At 46.7% G+C, this 23693-nt stretch overlaps 2 protein-coding genes across 7 annotated transcripts in view; one reads left to right on the top strand and one right to left on the bottom strand.

The window, feature by feature from the left end:
- Positions 1-19329, top strand: part of MMS19 (MMS19 homolog, cytosolic iron-sulfur assembly component) — a 32944-nt gene extending 13615 nt beyond the window's left edge. The window contains exons 3-31 of the mRNA XM_032432397.1: positions 1799-1899; positions 2690-2775; positions 3156-3230; positions 3644-3713; positions 4089-4217; positions 4307-4368; positions 8980-9066; positions 9525-9599; positions 10179-10256; positions 10791-10929; positions 11182-11336; positions 11597-11675; positions 11959-12084; positions 12477-12558; positions 12865-12962; positions 13065-13214; positions 14126-14281; positions 15103-15202; positions 15705-15807; positions 16132-16200; positions 16421-16547; positions 17030-17130; positions 17278-17334; positions 17471-17657; positions 17978-18060; positions 18187-18351; positions 18433-18492; positions 18774-18874; positions 18954-19329. Coding sequence (XP_032288288.1) covers positions 1799-1899; positions 2690-2775; positions 3156-3230; positions 3644-3713; positions 4089-4217; positions 4307-4368; positions 8980-9066; positions 9525-9599; positions 10179-10256; positions 10791-10929; positions 11182-11336; positions 11597-11675; positions 11959-12084; positions 12477-12558; positions 12865-12962; positions 13065-13214; positions 14126-14281; positions 15103-15202; positions 15705-15807; positions 16132-16200; positions 16421-16547; positions 17030-17130; positions 17278-17334; positions 17471-17657; positions 17978-18060; positions 18187-18351; positions 18433-18492; positions 18774-18874; positions 18954-18981 — 2929 coding nt within the window. The 3' untranslated portion in view covers positions 18982-19329. The remainder of the gene's footprint in view (positions 1-1798; positions 1900-2689; positions 2776-3155; positions 3231-3643; positions 3714-4088; positions 4218-4306; positions 4369-8979; positions 9067-9524; positions 9600-10178; positions 10257-10790; positions 10930-11181; positions 11337-11596; positions 11676-11958; positions 12085-12476; positions 12559-12864; positions 12963-13064; positions 13215-14125; positions 14282-15102; positions 15203-15704; positions 15808-16131; positions 16201-16420; positions 16548-17029; positions 17131-17277; positions 17335-17470; positions 17658-17977; positions 18061-18186; positions 18352-18432; positions 18493-18773; positions 18875-18953) is intronic.
- Positions 19330-19540: 211 nt separating this feature from the next.
- Positions 19541-23693, bottom strand: part of ZDHHC16 (zinc finger DHHC-type palmitoyltransferase 16) — a 9467-nt gene continuing 5314 nt past the window's right edge. For 4 of the 6 annotated variants that reach the window (XM_032432402.1, XM_032432400.1, XM_032432398.1 and 1 more), the window contains 6 exons: positions 23105-23238; positions 22923-22970; positions 21987-22072; positions 21217-21340; positions 20946-21016; positions 19541-20126 (listed from right to left, as the gene is read on the bottom strand). In XM_032432402.1, the coding sequence (XP_032288293.1) occupies positions 20012-20126; positions 20946-21016; positions 21217-21340; positions 21987-22072; positions 22923-22970; positions 23105-23238 (578 nt within the window). In that variant the 3' untranslated portion in view covers positions 19541-20011. The remainder of the gene's footprint in view (positions 20127-20945; positions 21017-21216; positions 21341-21986; positions 22073-22922; positions 22971-23104; positions 23239-23693) is intronic. The other 2 variants (XM_032432404.1, XM_032432403.1) reach the window with 2 other exon arrangements.

Here is a 23693-nt window from a genome sequence, read left to right as displayed (position 1 = left end):
ATACTTGGTAGACCATCTAAATTGACAAGTCTTGTTTGCAAAGGTTGTTAACTGTCACAGCCAGCTTGTCTCCTGAAGCAGAAAGCTAGAAAATTGGGAGGGTGGGGTGGAATGTAGGTCACTATTAATGCATCTCTCCCACATAAGAGACCATTTGGCCTTTCTACACATGTGGCCTTGGTCCATTTAAAAAAAATCACAGCTCTCTCTCTCTCTATATATATATATATGATATATGTAATTCAGATATGTAATTCATGTCAATTTTTATATATGATATATATAATTCATGTATCATAAAGTTCATCATTTTTTATGTATTCACGGATTTCTGCAAACCTTACTTTAATCAATTTTAGAACATTTTCATTACCTCAAAAAAAAAAAAAAACCCATGCCCATTAGCGCCACTATTCCCTCCTCTTCTCAGCCCCTGGCAACCACTAATTTACTTTCTACCTCTGTGGATTTGCCAGTTTTGGAAATTTCATATAAACAGAATCATACAACATGTAACCTTTGTGACTGGCTACTTAGCATAATGTTTTCAAAGTTTATCCCTGTTGTAGCTCTTGTCAGTACTTCATTTCTTGCTGAAAAATAATCAGTTATATGAATATACCACATTTTGTTCAACAGTTCATCAGGTGGTGGTTATGGGTTGTTTTCTGAATAATGCTGCTATGAGCATTTGTGTGCCTTAGTCCTTTTTTAAACGCACAGTTTTCTACTTCTGAACAGGGTCCTTTCTACAAGATCCTATTATGGGGATCCTGTCAAGGGTGATTTTATTTTTGCCCTTTTACCCCTAGTTATAGACACCCTTATCCTTGAGATTTCAGTCAAATGTCCTGGTCAGCTCTCCTTCAGAAATCTTCTGCTTCATACATTTACTTGCTTAGATTTCTTCTAGTGTGTTTAAATGTAATCTCTATAAGAGCTATTTTAAGATAAGTCACCTTATGCTTCAGTCCAGGTTTTCCCATTCAAATTTAAATAGTTAAATTTAAATAGTTAAAACCTTTATTCTGACCATCTTACTTTATAAACTTCCAGTTATAAAGATTTTCTTTTCCCATAAGACCTTGGTTGCTCTCAGCATTTTTTCCTTGGTAGTAATATATTCATTCTCCTGTTTTGGTAGAAGTTGCAGCTGCCCATCATCTGTTGAGCCCTATGGGTAGCTGCTAAGCTCTGTTTCAGAGGAATGTCACTATCGTCTAAGAGTAAGCCCAATGCCCAGTCAGCGCCTAGAGATGGATACTTCTGTTGGCTGTGGTGTCAGTTGAGTCTCTAATGAATGCCAGGTCAATCTGAGGATTGGGTCTTTAGGCTCTGGCTTTACTATTATCTGTAATACTAGGTACCTACCGAATACCTTCCTGGGGTGGCTTCCATGCCCAAGGGGTGAGTGTGACTGATTTCAAAATATTCCTTCAAAAGTTTGGTGGGCGCCTGGGTGACTTAGTTGAGCATCCGACTCTTAATCTCTTTACTCTACTTTAAAAAAAACAAAAAAAACATGGGGCTCCTGGGTGGCTCCGTCAGTTGAATGTCTGACTCTTGATTTTGGTTCAGGTCATGATCTCAGGGTCATGAGATCGAGCCCCATGTCAGGTGCCATGCTTAGCAGGGAGTTAGCTTGAGATTCTCTCCCTCTCCTTCTCCCTCTGCCTCTGCTCCTCCCACCACTCGCACGCTCTCTGTCTCTCTAAAATAAATAAATAAAATCTTTAAAAAAAAAAAAAAGGTGTAAACACGGTTATGTCAGGCTCTCTCTATCCTTACTTTCCCCCAGGTCCTCTCTAGAAAATCCAGAACCCCGAACTCGGGCACGAGGAATCCAGCTTCTGTCACAGGTGCTCCTCCAGTGTCAGTCCTTGCTCCTGGAGAAGGAAGGTACTGGCATCACTAGTAGGAGTGTCTTCCTGGATTGCTGAGCCAAGGCCTGCCTTGTCTATTCAAGCCAACTTTACAGGGAGGGAGGGAAGAAGGGAAGACATATAAGGAATCTGTGAACTACTAATTCAGCATCTTCACTCCTCACTTGTATATGTGGCAGAGATGATAAGAATCGTGACTGAAGACACTGGGATTTCAAATGTAGCCTTAGACATTTTTTTCAGTGTATCTTCCCCTCTCTGTAAAATGGACAAAGTAGTACTTCATAGAGTGGAAGAGTATGTAATGAAACATCAAGTGCTTTGAAGTCCCAAGGAAAAAAGCCAACAACTTATTTATCTTCTATAGCATAGTAGGAAAACTACAACCTGTTTTTATAAATAAAGCTTTATTAGCCTATAACCACACCCATTTGTTTACCTCTTGTTTATGTTGCTTTTATGTTACAGCAGCCAAGTTGAGCAGAATTAAGTAGTTGTGACCCATACTTTGTCCTGCAAGCCTAAGATATTTACTCTCTGGCCCTTTGAGAAAGTTTGCCAACTCCAGTTCTATAGAAAGGAAGTTCTGGGGTAAAAGTGGGTTCAACTGTGGACCTATGTGAGAATGGATAATAAGAGATGTTCACCTATTTTCCTAACTGATCAAGGCACTCTCAAATGGGAGGGCATGGGACATATTTCTTAGTGAAGGAGAAAATTTGTAGTGAAGCCCAAACAGGAACAGCCTTTACAGACTTTGGGAAGGAGCCTGTGTAAAATAATGGCTGCATTTCTGGTTTGTGCAGTGGTACACCTGATCTTATTTTACGAGAACCGGCTGAAGGACCATCATCTTGTGATCCCATCTGTCCTTCAAGGTTTGAGAGCACTTGTGAGTTCTCCTTTTTCAATACATACTATGTTTGCAGGAGCCCTTTTCCAGTGAATTTTGTCCTGTCCTTTGGCGGGGAGACTCCCAAGTGCTGAGGAGCAGATGCCCAAATGTGGGACTAAACTAGTGTCAGCTAACTTCACTTCTGTTTCTAGTCTAGAAAGTAAAAGTATTTTGGGGGGACTGGAATTCAGAACCAAAGTGGAAGGAGCTGCAGAGAATTAATCAGATTGAGAAAAGGGACCGCATTTCTCACTCTTAGCACTTCTTCCTGAACCTGGATGTTGTGTTTCCCACTGTAGCTAATTATACCTCTTCTGGGATTGTGTCTTCAAGGGTAGAATTCCCTCTGTGCTCACACATCTCCTTTTCTCCCCCAGAGCCTGTGTGTGGCCCTGCCTCCAGGGCTGGCTGTCTCTGTGCTTAAAGCTATCTTCCAGGAAGTCCACGTCCAGGTGAGTGAAGACAGTCACTTTTGTATTCTCTGTCTTCCAGCCCTGACATATATGACAAGGATTAGGTGGCAAAAAAATACTGCCTTCTAAGTCCTGAACTTTATCAGGTCTTTGACCATGTTTACATGCTAGTCTTTGCTACTCTATAAGGAGAAGGAGCCAGGCCATTATGTCTGACCTGTGTCCTCTCACACCTGAAGAAAGTAAAGCAGACAGGTTTTGGTTATTGGCCCCGCTGCTGTAACTGCTAAGCCAATAGCCATAGCCTTTCTCTGCATTTCTTCTTAGGTTCATCTTATACTAGTATAAAGAGCACTGTCCACTTAGAGATTATGAAGCAGGAAGTAGTTTTGTCAGCTCAGGTATTCTTTAAGCACTTTCTTTACTTAGTTTCGGTCTCTCCCACCCCCAAGTCCCTGCCACAGATGGACCGACACACAGTCTACAGTATCATCACCAACTTCATGCAAACCCGCGAAGAAGGTAAGAGGCAGCGTTCTTTGGCAAGTCTGAAAAGCAAGCGTATCCTTTTTCGCCCCATTATCAGGACTCATGTTTAGCCTGGAAGTCCTATAGGAGACCCAATACTCTGAAAAGAATGAAGGGAAACTGGGGGGTCCACTCAGTCCCAAGTAAAGGAATGTAGAGTTTGGGCTAATATTTTAAATTCTTACCTCTAATGGTTATATATTGATGCACATCTCTTCACTGTGTACTCTCTTGGAATAGGAAAACAAAAAGGGTGTGCTCTGGGAGGCAGCAAAGGTGGGCTAGCGATAGTAGAGGGAGAACACAAGCCAGAAGAAAGCCCAGCTTTCTATCTCAAGGGATGGTAGTGACCTGTTCTCTCCTCCCCAGAGCTGAAGGGCCTTGGAGCGGACTTCACCTTTGGCTTCATCCAGGTGATGGATGGGGAAAAGGATCCCCGAAATCTTCTTGTGGCTTTCCGCATTGTCCATGACCTCATCTCCAGGGACTATAGCCTGGGTACGTCCTTACACTTTGAATTAACTGGTTAGGGCTTGTCCGATGAGTGAAAATTGTAAGTTGACCTCATTGTTTCTCTGTTACCTTAGGACCCTTTGTGGAGGAGTTGTTTGAAGTGACGTCCTGTTACTTCCCTATTGATTTTACCCCTGTAAGTAGCCCCTTTTATTCATTCATTCATTTGTTCATTCATTGATTCATTCGAATATTCCTTGAGTCCTCCTGTGAGTCAGGTCCAGTTCTGGGCACTGAAGGGACAGCAATGAACAAAGGAGACATTCCCTGCCCTCGTGAGCTTACGTTTTAGTAAACTGGGAAATGGAGAAGCATTTGCCATCAGAGGAAGGATTCAATTCAGTGGGTATTTGGGGGCTCCTCAGGCTACAGGATGGTAAAACATGGTTCCTGCCCTTGAAAGCTGAAACAATTAAGTAACAATATGAGATTATGGACCAAAACAAGTGGTGTTATAGTTGTTCAGAGAAGACCAAGTTCAGTGTGAGCTAGAGTAGGAAGAGTAGGAAGGCATTCACAGATAAGATGGGATTTCAGTTGGTTTCTGAGGAATGATAGGATATAATCCTGGAGTCTGAGGGGTGATCTCAGGCAAAAGAAACAAATTGACAAAACAAAGAAGACCTAGTTGAGCACAGCATGCTCTGACCCCCTTGGACCTTCCTCCCACTCTGCATCTTGATATCCCTTCTACTTCTAAAAACTCAGAGTCGCACCACTATATGGATGTGCATGGGTATGTGTACTGCAAGCATTAGTGGTTTCAAAGAAATGAAAGGAGTTAAATCACAGCACACCAAATAACATCTGGGTATTGACTCTTAGCGCTTTTAAAGTTACACAGCCATCTTTTTTGCAGGGACTTGCTTCCCAGCTTATTCCAGTTGACACCACGGTCCTTGGGGCCACCTCTCCTAAAATTCTCTTCATCTCTTCTGTAGTGGTCATCACTACTTCTAACTCAGAAGAACTTATGCCTTTGAAATCTTGAAAGCTCTTTGTTAGGCCACCAGGTTTCTGTTTTTGCTTTATTTTTTGTTTGTTTTGAAAAGATAATACATTCACATGATCCAAAATCTAAATGCTGTAAAAAGGTGAAAAATCTGTTTACCATCATTTCTTTCTCTGTTGTCAACCAGTTTTATCAGTTAAGTCTGTATTTTATAGAACTTTTTCATCCATATATAAACAAATGCTCCCCAACCCCTACCAATGGCAGCATATGTATACACTTTTCCTGTACTTGGCCTTTTTCACTTAGTGTATCTTGGAGAGCCATACTCAGTATATAAGTTAGTTCTTTATTCTTTATGGCTGTGTAGTATTCCTTTCAGTGTGAATACCTAATTAATTTCACTAGTCCTCTATGGGATAAAGATTGTTGCTAATCTTTTGTTGTTACAGGCAATGCTGCAACTTATATATCCTGTACATGTATTGTTTCACATATATATGGATATAACAGTAGGATAAATTCCTAAAAGTGGAGTTGCTGGAATATATGCATTTATAATTTTAGGGCAGGAAAGAGTAAGTCATTCACTTTTTTGAAAGGTAATAGAGTGAGCATGATTCAACATTTAAAGGATGGGGGGTGAAGCCTTTTATACCCCTTTACTGCAACCACCCATTTTCCTTTTAGAGATCATCACTGCTCCCAACTGCTTATCCATTTTCTCAGATATTCTAGGCAAAAAAAAGTTATAGATAATTATAGGAGAGTTTCTCTTTATTTGAGCCGGTTTTTTTTTTTTGTAAGTAAATTATGCCCAACATGGGGCTTGAACTCACTACCCCGAGATCAAGAGTCGCATGCTCTAACTGAGCCAACCAGGTGCCCCTCAAGCAGATTTTTGTATGTTCTTCTGCACTGCAGTCTATATGGGAAGCAGAAAGCTCTTGTCAATTAAAATAAGAGACACCTGGCTTTCATGTAACTCTGTTACACTAAAGATATATTCTTTATGGTCCTATCAATCCCTTTTGGCCATATGCCATCATCATAGTGGATCACATCAGTGTAACTGAGGGTTTCTTTGATTTTCACTATGCATATATGCTCATTCTAGAGCAGGGGCAGACAAACTTTTCTGTAAAGGACCAGATAGTGACTATTTTAGGCTTTGCAAGCTGTATCATTTCTGTCACAACTCTTCAGCTCTGCTGTTCTAACACAAAAATGGTCATAGACACGAATGTGGTAGTGTCTGTATTGCAATAAAACTTTATAGGCATGGAGGGGCGCCTGGGTGGCTCCGACATTAAGAGTCTGCCTTTGGCTCAGGTCATGGTCCCAGGGTCCTGGGATCGAGCCCGGTGTCGGGCTCCCTGCTCAGCGGGAAGCCTGCTTCTCCCTCTCCCACTCCCCCTGCTTGTGTTCACTCTCTCACTGTGTCTCTCTCTCTCAAATAAATAAAATCTTAAAAAAAAAAAACTTTATAGGCATGGAAATTTAAATTTCATATAATTTTCATGTGTCACAAGATATTATTCTTTTGGGGGTGCCTGGGTGGCTCAGTCGGTTAAGTGTCTGCCTCCAGCTCGGGTCGTGATCTCAGGGTCCTGGGATCAAGCCCCTCATCAGGCTCTGAGTTCAGCAGGGAGTCTGCTTCTCCCTCTCCCTCTGCCCCTTGGCCCCCCCAAAATAGATAAGATTTTTTTTTTTTTAAGATTTTATTCATTTAATTCACAGAGAGAGAGACAGCAAGAGGGAACACAAGCAGGGGGTAGTGGGGGAGGGAGAAGCAGGCACCCCGCCGAGCATGGAGCCCGATGTGGGGCTCGATCCCAGGACCCCGGGATCATGATCTGAGCCGAAGACAGACGCCCAACAACTGAGTCACCCAGGCACCCCTCAAATAAATAAAATCTTAAAAAAAAAAAAGATATTCTTTTGATTTTTTTCCCGCAACCATTTAAAAATTTAAAAATCATGGGATTGAGAGTACACTTATCTTGATGAGCACCAAGTAATATGTAGAATCACTGAATCACTATATTATACACCTGAAACTAATTTAACACTGTAAGCTACACTGGAATTAGAAGAAAAAAATGTAAAAACCATGCTTAACTTGGCCATACATACAGTCTCAACTGGTTGCTTCCTACTCCTAATGCAAAGGAGATGTTGAATCTTCCTTCACCATCACCCTTGGGATTCCTTTATCCTTGCTCTTCCATCAGAGACCCTATTTCTCCAGGCCGTCTACTGCACCTATATCTCTAAGATTAGAGATGTCTGTTGTGCCTTCTCCAGAGAATTAAACCTCCAGATTCTGCTGAAGAACGGGAGGAGCTGGGAAGCAATCTAGGTGGTCAGATGGCTTCTCTAACCCCACTCCCAATTCCAAGGCACCAGGTACTGCCAGTGCAAAGCGTTTTGAGGACTGTGGTGTGTGTGGGTAGTTACTCAGCTGTTCCCACGCCTGCTGAGGATTCTGTTGTCTTGGCCTATTCATTCATTTTCTTATCCATCTGCTTTTCAGCTCCTAAAATTTTATTGCCAGCACCTCTTAACCTATTTTCTTCAACCTTTAGCTTTATGTCTTTTCTTTTAAATTTTTATTTCTATTTTTTTTTAAGTAAGCTCTACACCCAGTGTAGGGCTTGCACTCACAACCCCAAGGTCAAGAGTGGGATGCTCCACCAACTGAGCCAGACAGGTGCTCCTAGCTTTATATTTTGTTTTTTTGTTTTGTTTTTGGTTTTGGTTTTTAGATTTTATTTATTTATTTGAGAGAGAGAAGGAGCAGAAGCAGGGGGGAGAGGGAGAGGGAGAAGCAGGCTCCCTGCTGAGCAAGGAGCCCAGTGCGGGACTCGATCCCAGGACCCTGGGATCATGATCTGAGCTGAAGGCAGACGCTTATGGACCGAGCCACCCAGGTGCCCTAGCTTTATGTCTTAAAAGAAAATCCCTTTGCTATATTTTTCGTGTTGCTTCTAAAGAGGAAAAGGAAAATCTGATACATGCTTTTACTCTGGCTTTTTGACACAGACACCAGCAATGCTTTTTATGTTCCCAGAATTATACCTTTTTTATAAGGGTGGAAAAATAGAAATGTCCATCAAAGGGGAATTATTTAAATAAATTGTGGCTCAACTATACAATGAAATAGTATCAGCCACTAAACCTAATGTGAAAGAATAATTTAATATTACAGAAAAATGGACCTAATATATTAAGTGGGAAAAAAAGATCATAAATCATATGTTCAAAACAATCACACTTTCCTTTTTTTAAGATTTTATTTATTTGACAGAGAGAGACATCAAGAGAGGGAACACAAGCAGGAGGAGTAGGAGAAGGAAAAGCAGGCTTCCTGCTGGTCAGGGAGCCCGATGCGGGGCTCGATCCCAGGACCCTGGGATCATGACCTGAGCCGAAGGCAGACGCTTAACGACTGAGCCACCCAGGCGCCCCAAGAATCACGCTTTTAAAAGTATATTTTAAAGAGAAAACAGTGTCTACTAACATATAGTCACAATATATATAGAGAGAAGAAAGTAATGTACCAGAAAGTCAGAGTGCTTCTCTCTTGAGTGGCAAGATGATAGATCAGATAGAAAATAAATGCCCAACAGACAGAAATTCTCAAGGAATGTGTAAGCAAGTCTTCCTGCTGGGGCCTCCTGTCACACTATTCTGTCAGATCGGGTGTAAATATCACCCAATGCTGGGTTAAATCATGTGTCCAAGAGTGGTCTGAAGAGTTGTGCAAACCCTTGGGTCTTCTCCCTTTTCCAGCCACCTAATGATCCCCATGGAATCCAGAGAGAAGACCTCATCCTGAGTCTTCGAGCTGTGCTGGCTTCGACACCGCGGTTTGCCGAGGTGGGTCTAGCCAAGGTTACGTGTGTAGCCTCTGCCCAAAGAAGGCTCTGAAGAAAGAACAGTAAGAGCATGGGGAAAAAGAAAGATCCAGAATACATTTTTAGGGTATGGCATCCTGCAAGTGTCTTGAGGCTTATGTGGCAAGTATCTTCAGATCTTCAAAGTGGAAACCTTTACCATCTCTGTTTAAAATAATAATCCAATCTCTATATGGTGCTATCTTTTAAAATCCTGTAGTGTTGCCAACTAGCTCATTTTTCGGGTTAACTGGGAGTCTGGCCACAGCTTGGCAGGAAGGTTGGTTTACAGTCACAACTCCTGACTCAACTCTTTGTAGCTCTTTAATGTAGCCCCTACCCCTGGGGACAGGTGGTAATAAGGATGTAGTTGACCTTGGTGCTTTGGTGTGGCTATGACACTACCCATCTCAGGCTTCAGTTCTTCCTTCTCTCCCACAGTTCCTGCTGCCCCTACTGATTGAGAAAGTGGATTCTGAGATTCTGAGTGCCAAGCTGGATTCTCTGCAGACTCTGGTGAGGGATTTCTCTTTTTTCCAGGGTCCAGCTGCCTTTAGACAATGTAGAGGTACTAAAGGGTATAGACTCAGAGACAGGGAATAGTTCAGTGGCCTTCATGAGAGGGATACCCAGAATCTGGGCCTATATGTTGACCCAAAGCCCTCCCAGCTACATATTGTCTGGTCCAATAGTAACTGAGTGGCAGCTGAGGAAAGGCTGACCAGGGCTCCTCCTTTTTTTTTTTTTTAAGATTTTATTTATTCATTTGAGAGAGAATGAGGGAAAAGCAGACTCCCCGCTGAGCTGGAAGCCCAACGTGGGACTCGATCCCAGGACCCTGAGATCATGACCCGAGCTGAAGGCAGACGCTTAACCATCTGAGCCACCCAGACATCCCAGGGCTCCTTCTTTATGCTTATTTTCCATCAGTCAGGATGAGCTCCCATTTTTCTGTGACCTGATAGGATTCTTGTGAAATCCTGCTGGTTCTTCTGCTGAGAGCCATGCTCCTTCAGGTGCCATTTTGCTGGGGTGCCTGCCTGTCCTCGGAAGTCTGATTGTGTAGATAGCTGATACCTACACTTTCCTTGGCAGAATGCATGTTGTGCTGTGTACGGACAGAAGGAACTAAAGGACTTCCTTCCCAGCCTTTGGGCTTCTATCCGCAGAGAGGTGAGTGTTAATTAGATAAACTCACTACTGTTAACTCCCAGTTGTCAGGTATCAGAGGAAGTAACACACCCTGTCCTTTTCCCTGTCGCAAGCCAGTAAAGGGGCATACTTCTAGTTGAATGACGGGGAATAAGTCGCTACATAGGGTCAGCTGTTTGGTGATGGCACACAATCACTTTTTCGTAGTGCCCACTTCCTGTCCTTCCATGGTAAGGAGCATAGGTCATGGTGCCTCTGGCACCATACTTAATAAGGGGGTGGAGGGGAGAGGAAGAGACTTAGGAAAGGGGATCCCAATAGCCAATGCTCCAAGTTGGTATCCTGTTTCTCAAAAAGTATGTGTATCAATTCTAGTGGGACTAAGGACTTGGTGAGAATACACCTGTTGAGAAGAAACTCACTTGAGGAGTTAATTTCCATTGCTCTGCCCTAAAGGCTCTCAAAGCCCACCTCTCAAAGGAAACAGGCAGTGGGTGGGTGGGCTCTCACCTGGTGCAGGCTCACCTCAGTAGCCATGGGATCCCTCCCTGACAGGTGTTCCAGACGGCAAGTGAGCGGGTGGAGGCCGATGGCCTGGCGGCTCTCCACTCTCTGACTGCGTGTTTGTCTCGCTCTGTGCTGAGAGCTGATGCTGAGGACTTCCTTGACTCCTTCCTTAGCAACATTCTACAGGGTAATGGGGCCATGGCAGCCAGAAAGGGGGTTGAGCACAACAGAAAGAAGTTCCATAAAGCCAGTGACCTTTTATGACTAGCCCTCCATGTTCAGTGATTTGGGTGCTGAAGCCCTACTTTGAATTGAAAACACTTTGAGTGGTAACTGCTAGCAAACTGTCCCAGGTCTCAATCTCTAACTTCTGTGGACTGCTGGGGAATCAGGCAACATTCAGCCTATTCCCCAGGTCTGTGATGTGCTGCCTCTCTAGACTGCAGGCACCATCTTTGTGAACCGGACATGAAACTGGTGTGGCCTAGTGCCAAACTATTGCAGGCAGCTGCAGGTGCATCTGCTCGGGCCTGTGACCACATCACCAGCAACGTGTTGCCTTTACTGCTGGAACAGTTCCACAAGCACAGTCAGGTAAGGAAATGGAATCTTTCGAGGAAATGATGGGACCTCTTGCTAGGATCCCTTTCACAGAGAGAGAGCTAAGTGTTGAGCTTGTCCCATATCGTATATCTTGGGTTTTGCTCTCATCAGTTGCTGCTGGTTCCCTTGTTCACTCTCTTCCTGACACTCTTACTTTTAAAAGGATAATTCTCCCTGCTTCGAGAGGAGCAGGACTGAAATCCTTTAAAATATTCTTTGATACATACACCATACACCTTAAAACATTACAGAGCAACCAGCGACGGACAATCCTTGAAATGATCCTGGGTTTCTTGAAGCTGCACCAGAAATGGAGCTATGAAGACAAGGGTGAGATCACCTTCCAGGTGTGGTGTCCTAGGGGCTGCTGAGCACTGTATTCCTATAAAGGATGGCAGGCAAAGATTGCTACAGAGAAGTACTCAAGAACAACAGTGGTCCTGTTGTTCTGAGTTTGTAGCACAAGAGAACACTTATCAGATGAGGCCTGTTTATTTTTTCCCCAGTGTACCTCCTGGACACCCAGTGGATTAAGTTCTTTGAATCTTGCCCCAAGTTGTCTTTGCAACACTGCTGAGTCAGGGCTTTCCTCTAACCTGGACTTTGTCCCTAGATGAAAGGCCGCTGAATGGCTTCAAGGACCAGCTGTGCTCACTGGTGTTCATGGCTCTGACAGACCCCAGCACCCAGCTTCAGCTTGTTGGCATCCGTACACTCGCAGTCTTGGGTGCCCAGCCAGGTACACTTAAGAGAAAGAGAAAAGAAAGGGTATCGGTCCTTCCTTGCGATTTTCTGTCTTCAATGAAGAGCAACCTTAATTCCCTGGTTCTCACCGCGACTGTGGATGATTTGGGATTTTTTTTTTTTTTTTTTTAAGATTCTATTTGAGAGAGAGAGTGTGTGCATAAGCGGGGGGAGGGGCAGAGAAACAAGCAGACATCCTGCTGAGTGGCGAGCCTGACGTGGGGCTTGATCCCAGGACCCTGAGATCATGACCTGAACCAAAGTCAGCAGCTTAACCGACTGAACCACCCAGGCGCCCCGCAGTTTGGGATGTCTAATAGGACTTTGGGAAGGGTGGTGGTGGCTACAGAGGAAGAAAGATGAGGTTTGTGTTTCTTTCTCACACAGATCTCCTGTCTTCTGGGGACTTGGAGCTGGCAGTGGGTCACCTGTACAGACTGAGCTTCCTGGAGGAGGACTCCCAGAGTTGGTGAGACTCAAAAGCAGCGAGATAGAGCAAGCTGTTCCAGGGCTCTGTGCTTCTGACCCTTGACTATCCCTAGGGGAGGGGGCCCTGTGCTTGACTCTGCCTACCAACTGATTGGAGATGTCAGACTTCTCTCTTTTGAGGGCATTAAGAAGCCCTGTCCAACTTCGTGGTGTAGGTACTTGAGTCCTGCTCTTAAGCAAGGCAGGCTTGGGAGTCCACACCACTGAATCTGCTTAATGGCAGGCCTAGGCAAGAGAACTGTGGGCCAAGGCTCAGCTATTGCTCATCTGCCCTGTGCCCCGGCAGGGTGGCAGCACTGGAAGCATCAGGAGCCCTGGCCGCTCTCTACCCCGTAGCCTTCAGCAGTCACCTCGTGCCCAAGCTTGCTGAGGAACTGCGCAGAGGTATGTGTCTCTGTCCTCTGTGGCTCACCCCTTCCCAGGGACGTTTGGGGCCTTCATGTGTGCCATCACACAGTGAAGTCATGTCTCCTGGGTTGCTTTCAGGGGAGTTAGATTTGCCTAGAGGGGATGAGCCCACCAAATGCTCCCGGCGTCTGCGCTGTTTGCAAGCCTTGTCAGCTGCATCAACGCATCCCAGTATTGTCAAGGAGACCCTGCCTGTGCTGCTGCAGCATCTCTGCCAGATGAACAAAGGTAATACCAGGAATAACCATCAAGGAGCTGGGCTGAATGGGGAGCCGTAGGCAGGTTTGGAGTTGATGCCTCTAAGGCAGTGGTTCCATCGGTGGCTCTATGTAAGAGTCACATGGGAACCTTTAAAATATGTCGGTGCCTGGGCCTCAGTTCAACTGAGTGAGTGTCTGAGGAGGGATGGGGCTTGAACAATGGGAATTGTTGAGTGTCCGGGTGATTTCAATGTGAAGTCAGAATTGAAAAGCACCACTCTAGGGCCGTGCTACTCAAAATGTGTTCCATCCACCAGCAGCGTGGGTGCTGTCTGGGAACTTCAGTGCAGAATCTCAGGCCCTCCTGATCAGAATTTGAACAGGATCTCCAGCTAGCTCATACGCACCACTGCTCCAAGGCAGAAGTGACAGCAGCTGTTGCTACTGTGGACCTATGCAAGCTCACCGTGGGCCTCACTAAGTCCCTAAGCTCCCGGCTTGGCACTGCCCGGCCTTCTGTGGCAGATCCAGTGGGTGTTCCAGCAGCCGTTACATAGTAGAAAGAACACTGGACTAGGAGTATGGCCGGGGTTTGACTCCTAACTTTGCACTTACTGTGACCCTGGAAAACCACTGGTGGTTTCATTTAGCCTCCGCAATCTCCTCTATGAAATGGGAGAAATGATACTTCTCGGGTGGTTATGAAAACGAGAGGAGAAAACGTATGAGTGCTCCTATTGCAGAGCTGGCACAGAGCTGGTGCTGCTCCAAAATCGGAGGTGAAAAGGAACAGCCAAGAGAATAAAATTATTTGGCTCTTTGTAAGACACTCTTGGACTCTTTAGTCACTCATCTTTGATTACTCTTCCCATATTCTGTATCTGAAAGACCTGGAAGTGCTTTTAAGGAAACGACAGAGAATATTTTCTCACCACACAGGGAATATGGTTGCAGGAACCAGTGAAGTTATTGCCGTCTGTCAGAGCCTCCAGCAGGTGGCAGAAAAATGCCAGCGGGACCCCGAGAGCTGCTGGTATTTCCATCAGACAGCTTTACCTTGCCTGCTTGCCTTGGCTGTGCAGGCTTCCATGCCAGGTGACTTTCTGCACCCCGCACTTCGCTAGCTCTGCCTCCTCTGGGCCTCAGCCATCCACTAATGTTGAACAGCGCTGCCACCCTGAGTCTATCGCTGGTATTACATTTTGTACCGGCAGAGGCTTCCTTTGAATCCTTTGTCCCCAAGGTGAGATTTCACTTCAAGCAAAGGGTGCCAACCTGACCAGTGTTAGCAACACTCAGAAGGATGCACACCTTTTTTTCTCTATAACTGCTATGTAATTTGTTTAGCTAGAATGAGGCTCTGGAGTTAAGCTGACCTGGTTGGGTTTCATCTTCAACTCCACCACTTGTTAAGAGAAGATATTTAGCCTTTGTATGCCTCTGCTCCCTCGCTTATAAGGGGAAGATAAAGAGTAGTATCTACGTCACAGGGTAGTTAGTAAGGAGTAGATAAGAAGGTGTGGTGCCTGGCAATGTAGTATATAGTATGTACCTGTGGTGGCTCCACGTAGGTAGCTGCTGTGATAATGAAGACCCGTGACAATACATCTGTGTTATCTTTAAGTTTTGGAAAAAACTATTTCTGAAGTTAAGGTCGTAATAGCTAGCTTTATTTTCCACATTGCCCAGTCTATGGACAGCACAAAGTTCTCAAGAACTCCTTCTGGTGCCGTGCTGGTGCTCAGGGCTACTCGGTGCTCTAACCCTACTAGAGGACAGGTTAGAAACTGCTGCCATTGTGACTGGGGTCCTGATGATGACAGGACCTAATCATCTGAACCATAGTCATAGCCTGGTGATTCTTTGTGTGTGTGTGTGTGTGTGTCTGTCTGTCTGTCTGTCTGTTGATTTTTCAGAGAAGGAACACTCAGTTCTGAGAAAAGTACTGTTGGAGGATGAGGTCTTGGCCGCCATGGTGTCTGTCATTGGCACTGCCACTACCCACTTGAGCCCTGAGTGAGTATAATCATTGATGTGGCTTGATCCTAGGCAGGAGGATAGCAGTCTTGGGGAGAAGCGGCAGGTAGCTGCCTTCTGAGCTGTCCTTTTACCCAGAATCAAATGTGGAGGGAGTAGTTTTGCTGACAAAGTAAAAGGAAGGGGCTTTTTAGCACCAGGGACTATGAGGGTAGTGGAGGCATGGGCTAATGGCTCTTAGCTACAGATGTGCATAAGAATCACCGGTAGAGCGTTTTGTTTTGTTTTTTTTTTAAATATACGTTGAGTTCTCTGACTAGACTGTAAACTCCAGGAGAACAGGGATTTAATCTATCTGGTTCACTCCTAAATCACCAGGGCCTAAAATGGGAACGGTTCTTAGCACATAATATATGCTGAATTAATACTTGCTGAATGTGTGAATGATCATGTTCTGGCCCATTGACTCAGTGACTCTAATGTGAACTCAGGGTACTTCAGAACCCTAGCTCCTTGGTAATACATAGTCTTCCATCCCCAGTTTAGCTGCCCAGAGTGTCGCCCGCATTGTGCCCCTTTTCTTGGATGGCAACATCTCCTTTCTGCCTGAAAACAGCTTCCCTTGCAGATTCCAGCCATTCCAGGTGAGGGTCTGATGGATCAGAAGGGAAAGAATCTTGGGACTTTTTTTTTAAGATTGTATTTATTTGAGAGAGAGTGCGCACAAGAGAGCACAAGCGGTGGAGAAGGAGAAGCAGACTGCTGAGCAGGGAGCCCGATGTGGGGCTCGATCCCAGCACCCTGGGGTCATGACCCCAGGCTGAAGGCAGCCATTTAACCGACTAAGCCACCCAGGCACCCCAGAACTTCTTTCCTTCAAATTTTTAGGGCTAATCTGGGATGGGTTTGGGGGCAGACAAGCCTGTTGCTGGCAGGACAGGCTTGCTGGAGCTCTTCTTCCTTTATAGGATGGCTCCTCAGGGCAGAGGCGGCTGGTTGCACTGCTTATGGGCTTTGTCTGCTCCTTACCTCGAAATGTGAGTACATTTGGGGAGTAACCTAGTTTAACCCTGACAAGGGGTGGCAGCTCCCAAGTGACTTCTGGGCAGAAACTTGCCATAGGCTAAGCTGATCTTCTGTTTTCCTCACTAGAGAATTTAGTTCTCATCCATCCTGGCCCCTGCTGCCACTTTCTACTGGGTATCTCTTGGGGTGCGAGTGTTCTCTTCGTGCATCACATGGTCAGGTTTTGTGTAGGTGGAAATCCCTCAGCTGAACCAACTCATGCGGGAGCTTGTAGAGCTGAGCTGCTGCCCCAGCTGCCCCTCTTCCTCCACCGCCGCTGCCAAGTGCTTTGCGGGACTCCTCAACAAGCTCCCTGCAGGTACTGAAATGAGGCTGGGGGTTGGGAGCCTCCTGGAATCGATTACTGATGAAATCTTGGAAGTTCAGCCCTTATGCTCTTTAATTATGCTCTTTAAAAAAGGAGCTGCTAACAATGTAATAGGGACTCCCAAGGGACAGCCCTTGGGACAAGAGTCGGGACCAGAGTTGGGCAAAGCATTAAGGGACTTAAGAAGGTAAGAGGGTTCAAGCAGAGTGCTCTGTCTAGGTCTGTCATCCTACTCCCCACAGGGAGCTATTAGAGATGATTTTTTACTAGAAGTAGACTGCTCTTTCCGAATACTAGCACCCATGTTAGGAGATACCAGACTCTCATGCTAGTGTCCTAGAGCTGAGTGGGCAAAGTCACAGCCAGAATGATACCGTTCTTCTAAAGGCTTCTCAGGGAGCTCTGCATTTGACATATCCTTTGTTGTTAAAGGAGAAATGTGTAGCCTCTGCATCAGTGTTTCTTATTTTTAGGGCAACAGCTGGACGAATTCCTGCAGCTAGCCATGGACAGAGTAGAGGCTGGCCTGAGCCCTGGGCCCTGTCGTAGTCAGGTCTTCACACTGCTTCTCTGGGTAAGGAGCCAGAATGGATTCTGGTTAGACAGAGACAATGATGTCTGGTTAAATAAAATTTCTCCATTTGACCTTGAACCATAAGCATGCTTCTTGGAGTTCTGGGGTTTGAGTGTCATGCCCTGACTGTTCTCTCTCTGATTACAGGTAACAAAGGCCCTAGTACTCAGATATCATCCTCTCAGTTCCTGCCTTACAGACCGGGTAAGTCCATTCTGGAGACAGGAGAGCCAAGGACCTACACAGAAACTTTCCTGTTTATTCTCCCAGAAAGGACAGCCATCCTCCTCTTGCGTATTTAAGATTGATTCTTTTCTTCTGGTGCACCTCTTTTCTCCAGCTCATGGGCCTCCTGAGTGATCCAGAACTAGGCCCAGCAGCAGCCGATGGCTTCTCTCTGCTCATGTCTGACTGCACGGACGTGCTGACCCGTGCTGGCCATGCTGAGGTGCGGATCATGTTCCGCCAGCGGTTCTTCACAGATAATGTGCCAGCTTTGGTCCAGGGCTTCCATGCTGCTTCCCGAGGTGAGAAGGGTCTAAAAGAAAGGCCCCAAATATATAGACCTTTCCTTTGCTCAGGCCACATTCCCTCAAATAATTTAGGACCCGAGTGCTTCTTTAGAGCTATACTGTCATCTGTACCTGAAAGGCTAAATTTCCACATTCTTGTCCCACTTTTTTCCTTTGATGAGCCTATCTTGCCTTTTCTGAGCTTCAGGGTTTTGGGGGGTTTTTTCCCCAACCTTTTTCTAGGCTGATGTCCCAGCTTCATAGAGATTGGAGTTGAATTCCCAAGCTCTATGTCTGAGACCAGTTTCTCCCTAAGCTTTTCCATCTTTTTACAGATGTGAAGCCAAATTACCTGAAGGGCCTGTCTCATGTCCTTAACAGGCTGCCTAAGCCTGTGCTCTTGCCAGAGTTGCCCACGGTAAGCCCTGCAGTCAGAGCCTCAAACAGGGACTAAGCCACTGTCCCCAGCCGGGGCATGGTGAGGTGGAGGAAGAGCAGGCTCATCACATACGTGATCGTGCCCGCCTTCTCTGTGGCCCCTTAGCTGCTTTCCTTGCTGCTGGAAGCCCTGTCCTGCTCTGACTGTGTGGTACAGCTCTCCACCCTCAGCTGCCTTCAGCCTCTTCTACTGGAAGCACCCCAGGTCATGAGTCTTCACGTGGACACCCTCGTCACCAAGTTTCTGAACCTCAGCTCTAGCCCTTCCATGGTGCGTTAAGCCCCCACAGCTCTTTGGCACCTATGTCTCTCCTTCATGGGCCTCCCGTTACCCTCTATGGTTGTGTTCCAGGCTGTCCGGATTGCTGCACTGCAGTGTATGCACGCTCTTACTCGTCTGCCCACTCCTGTGGTGAGTACCTGAGATGGTCCCCTCTGGCCTAGACCCTTCTTAGAAGAGCCAGAGAAGTACCTTTTTGCCTTAATCAAGTGGGACTGGCCACCCTGCTGTGTGATTGAGGTATACACAGGCAAGGATTTGCCTGACTACCCTGTAATAGAACGGCCATCCTGCCACAGAGCATTCTCTGGAATCACTAAAGGAGACTAGGAAGAACATTAGTCGTAGAGTCCGAGAAGCAGCCCTTTCAGTTGCTTTGGTTGAGCAAGGCCGTGGCTCTTCTAACCCCACAGCTGCTGCCGTACAAACCACAGGTGATCCGAGCTTTGGCCAAGCCCCTGGATGACAAGAAGAGACTGGTGCGCAAGGAGGCAGTATCAGCCAGGGGAGAATGGTGAGTTTCTAGGTCATGGGCGAGATGGGATTGAAATGAGCCTCATCGCTGATGCTGCCTATATTCTTTTTGCCTACAGGTTTCTGCTGGGGAGCCCTGGCAGCTGAGCCCTCGGTCCTGGCCGAGGCTGTCCTACAGACAATCTAACCTGGAATTACTAACTATCAAGCCATCTTGCCTAAGGCAGGGAGACCACTGGCCTCTGATGGCCTCTCCCTGGGCCACTGTTGCATGGCTCTGTAACATAGGAATCCTGACTTCTAATGGCTTTGTGAAGTAACTGAGTGTGAGACCACTTGTGTTTGAAGAAAGATCTTGGTCTTCAGGCTTTTCCATTTATTTGTCAGAAAAAGGGAGATATGCTGCTGAGGGGCGAATGCAGATGAATGTGGCTTTGAGGACCAGAATGATGGATGTGTGTGTACCTACTAGAGAATAAAGATTTCTTTTGGTAATGGGGCGGTCAGCTATTTCCCGCTCCCCACTTATGTCTTTGTGGCACCTAACTAGAGCACCACTGCGTACGCTTAGAGGAACACTAACAAGAATTCTTTGGGGCATCCACCCCTCCAAGTAGAGCACAGGAAGCATGACCAGAACACTAGGCCTTGACCCTGACTTCTCCCTTCCTCGCCCTCTAGTAAAAGCAAAGAGAAGCTACATATCTTTAAAAATCAAATACCTTTATTTTTCACCTTCAGCAGCATGTGAGAAGTGGCAGTGACCTCAGCAGTAGGCCTGGTGTCTTGCCCTGTTGAGAAGCCAGAATCTCCGTTCTACTGTTCAGGTGTTTTCTCAGATAGCAAGTGGGAGAGGTGGTGGCCAACCCCAGTGCTGGAACCTGGAGGAGGTTGGGGTCAGCACCTGGCAGGGTTGCTAGCTGCCTAATCTCCAGTCTGGGGCTGGAACTTCAGTTTGCCTGAGCTGAGTAAAGGTACATCAGTCCTAGGAGTTTTCCACATCATGCCTTGTTTCTGCAGTAGCCAGGAGACTGGTCCTTGAGTTGTCCCTGCATGGTAATCTACGGCAGGCCCACTGACTTTTTTTGCCCAAGGATTCCAAGAAGCTATCCTTGGAGGCCCTTGAGACAATGCAGGAAGCAGAGTGGTGCTCAAGCTGTGGCTGACACAATCCAGCTCACACTGCCATCACAGAGGCTGAGTGAGCAGTCACCCAGGGAGGGGGGTCCCAGCTCATTCCATTCCCATGGGGCAGATGACTGGAAGGTAACAGCACCCGAGTAAGCCAGTGCCTACAAGAGAAGATAGAATGTCTGAGTTCCAAGAGTTCCTGGTCTTCCTTCCTGATCCTCAGTCCTCAGCAAGGATTCAAAGTATCCTGAAGCCACCTTGGCATTAATCCCAAAGGTAACAAAAGTTCTAATTTGTCCAATGTGCCCTCTAGTGCCTTGAGGGCCTCTAGAGGTTTCAAGCTAAACTTCTAAGGGGCCACTGCAAGCAGTGACAGGCAGGAATGTAATGAGGACGGGAAAGGGAAGAGGGCAGGTACTTCTGATCACCTGATTATTACTGTCTTGGGAATTGCAATTTGAAAAGTGGTTTACCCTTGTCTCTTGGGCTCAGGGAGCGAACTTCATTTTTTTGTCTTAGGACTTCTGTTACAAACAGATTACTGCAATCCCACATGTTGCTGGCTTGAACTCCAGACACTGCCATACAAATGGGAGGAGGTTGGTGGTCACTATGTCCTACCTAGAGGTCCCTTCTTGACAACAGCTCTCTCAGGGTTCTGTTGTGGTCATCTGTAAGCCTCATATGCATGTACACCACAGTTTTGGCCGTAAGCCCCTTTGGCTCAAATGAACAGTGATCTCTACTCCCAGAGTCTAGATCTGCAGTGGTCCATTATGGTAGCCACTAGCCCACATGTGTCTATTTAAATTAGTGGAAATTAAATTAAAAATACAATTTATGGGTGCATTAGCCACGTTTCAAGTGTTCAGCAACCATATGTGGCTAGTGCCTAATGTCTTACACAGCATAGGTACAGAAAACTTTTCTTATCACAAAGAGTTCTACTGGATGGCACTGGTCTAGATGTTTTACTTTACCTTCCTGTGTCCACACCCAGGAATACCTTCCAGTTGTCCAAGCAGCCGTAGTTGTAATGATTCCTAAAAACCTAGAGCCAAGAAAAACACAGGTTTCTACAAACCCCTTTTTACTTAATCCCCTCCTAATTTTAGAGCCTAAACTGGCTAAGCTAAGGCTCAGCTAGGCAAGTTCTGACCTTTTATGACGCCTATTGGCCCTGACCATGGCTTCTGTTTTCAGGACAGCAGGTTCAGTTACCCTCCACCCCAAGCCCTCAGCCCTACTCACTCTGCCCTTGGCCTGCAGCCGACGTCTCTCCTTCTTGTTGATGTGCCTTTCGATACTAGTCTCACCTCGACTGATGAGAACAGCATGCCATACAGTTAGGGCACCCAAGGCAAGTGCTACGGAACTAAGAAAAGAGGGGCCAAGATTGGTGGCGAGCTTAGGGGAGGGGGCGGCTACAGGTAGGTCTGAATCTGAAACTGAGCTGAGCAATAATGATCCACTAGAGACCTCTCTGCCTAAGTCTTATCTCGCAGCCTACATCCTAGGTGAGTTGTTGCTTCAGTACGTCTATAAAAAACACCAATGAAGAAGCATCGACATGTGGAAAGAAGGGTAGGGAAACAAGTCTGCATTGCTAATAAAAATGGTCCATATCTCCTAAAATCCCCATGCTTAGGAAACAACAGCAGATAGAGAAAGCACCAGGTTTAGAACAGGAGGCACACAATTCCAACTGCAGCTCTCCCATTCCCAGCTATGATCACACAGCAACTCACTTCACCCTCTGCTCTTCAGTTCTCATCTGGAAATTGCACTGCCCTACCCTGAGGCAGGAGTTTAACTTACCTTGGCACAGAACGCTCAGTGCTAGCATCCTTAGCATTCCCTGCCCCAGAACGCTGAAGAAAATGAAGCACTGACTCTTTGCCAAGCTAAGTCACACTAAGAAGAGTGGCAGATGACGGGTGGGTCCCTATCTACACATGGGCACTAGAATGGTTTTCCCAAAGCTGCCCCCCATTAAAGTGTCAAAAATGAGCGTTCGATACCTGCACAGGAACCAGAGGTAGACAAGACTCTTGTGAGTCACCCTTTCTCGGAAGGAGAACGTGGGTGGTGGGGTCTGGTGGTAAGTCTAGAGAAAGAAGAGCAAGGGGGTTCATTTGCTCTGTTGGTCTCCACCACAGCCCCCAGCACCTGCAGGCAGGGAAGGGACCAAAGCCCAGGGTGAGAAAGTAGGGAGTTAAGCCACAGAGGAGTCAGGATGGCAGCCAGATGGGTGGGCCAAGCCCGGCGGCATCATCATGTGGACACACACTGGGCAGGGCGGGTCTGGACAGGATGGCAAAGCACAGTAGGAGCCGACCCTGGGCCTTCAGATTTGACAACACAAATGGGGCTCCAGGGGAAGCCACTCCACTTCCCAGCGAGAACTCCCTCACTATGTGGCTGCAATCCTCAAGAGAGGAGGCCCACACCCAGAATGCAAGCACAAGCAGGGAGAACTGAGCTCCGATTAAGGGCTGAAAGGGCAGCAGAGGTAAGTGGTACAGTCCTGAGCCCAGGACCTCTCAGAGTAAGGGGTCCTAAAAGGCCCAGGGGAAGGGACGATCCTGACAATGGATGCAGAAAGACCAGGACCAAAGGGTGATCAGACTGGCCCAGCCTGATCTCTGTCCCCTGGAACCCCATTACACACACTAACACAGACTCCTTGCTGCTCAGGCCATCACCAAGGCAGAGTCCTTGCTCAGCCCAAAGAAGGTGATAATGGGGTAGAGAGCCCAAAACTGTCACAAACCAGGGACTTCAGTTTACCCCAGGCCACCCAGTCAGCCGATAGCTTCCCAGAACACCCCTGATCCAGGCCTGAGAGGCCCCTCGGCCAGCCTCTACAACTCCACTAGCAGGCGGGCCCCCGCTGCCTCAGCAACCCCATCCCCCTGGCCTGAGCAGCAGGAGGCAGTGGGGTGGGGACGGCCCACCTGGTTGGCAACCGCCTGTAGTTTGTTCTTGTCGAGCTGTTTCATTTTCTAAGGGGATGGAAAACAGTGCTGGTTATACTCTCAGGCCTCTAGGACGGCGGTGCTACCAGCCCCACTTCTTAGGGACAGATTCCATGCCCCAAAATTCTACTGAGCTGTCCTGCTCCTAACTATGGGCTCACCTCGATGGCAGCATAAGCTTCCCGGAAAAGGTCCCAACTCCCGTAGCTGCAGTAGACACAGCCCAGAGTCATGAAAAAGCAGAAAGAGAAGAAGTACCGATGGTTATAGTGGCCCACACAGTTGTTTAGCCAGGCTGGGGGGGGAAGGATTAAGGACAAGATCAAACAGAGCTGCTGGTCTCTCTGGTTCATCCCTGCTTCATGATGGCATCATCCAAGCACAGGGCTTCCAGTCACCAAGAACTATTCCTCAAAGGCAGGAAAATATGGGACTGTTTCCAGAGGTTAAAGCTTTTCAGAGCCTTCACTAGTCCCACTGAGAAGTTGTGAAAACTGAAATCCTTCAGCAAAATGAATCTGCCAATACTCCAACCTAGCTGGGGTTAACCAGCCACCTGTAGGGGACCAATGGTTCAATCGGGCACACCCGGTGGACAACATGAAGCCCAAACATCTTAACACCCCACAAATGTTAGCATGATGGTCTACAAAAGAAAGAACTGTTCAAATAGATGCCCTGCTCCAAGATCTGTCCCACAGAGAGCTTATAAGTCTCCGGCTCCCCCCCCCCCCCCCCCCCCCCCCCCCC

Source organism: Phoca vitulina, unplaced genomic scaffold (genome assembly GCF_004348235.1).
Source record: "Phoca vitulina isolate PV1807 unplaced genomic scaffold, GSC_HSeal_1.0 scaffold48, whole genome shotgun sequence".
Taxonomy (NCBI): domain Eukaryota; kingdom Metazoa; phylum Chordata; class Mammalia; order Carnivora; family Phocidae; genus Phoca; species Phoca vitulina.
Note: the sequence above shows the minus strand (reverse complement) of the source record. Positions and strands in the feature narration are given on the sequence as shown.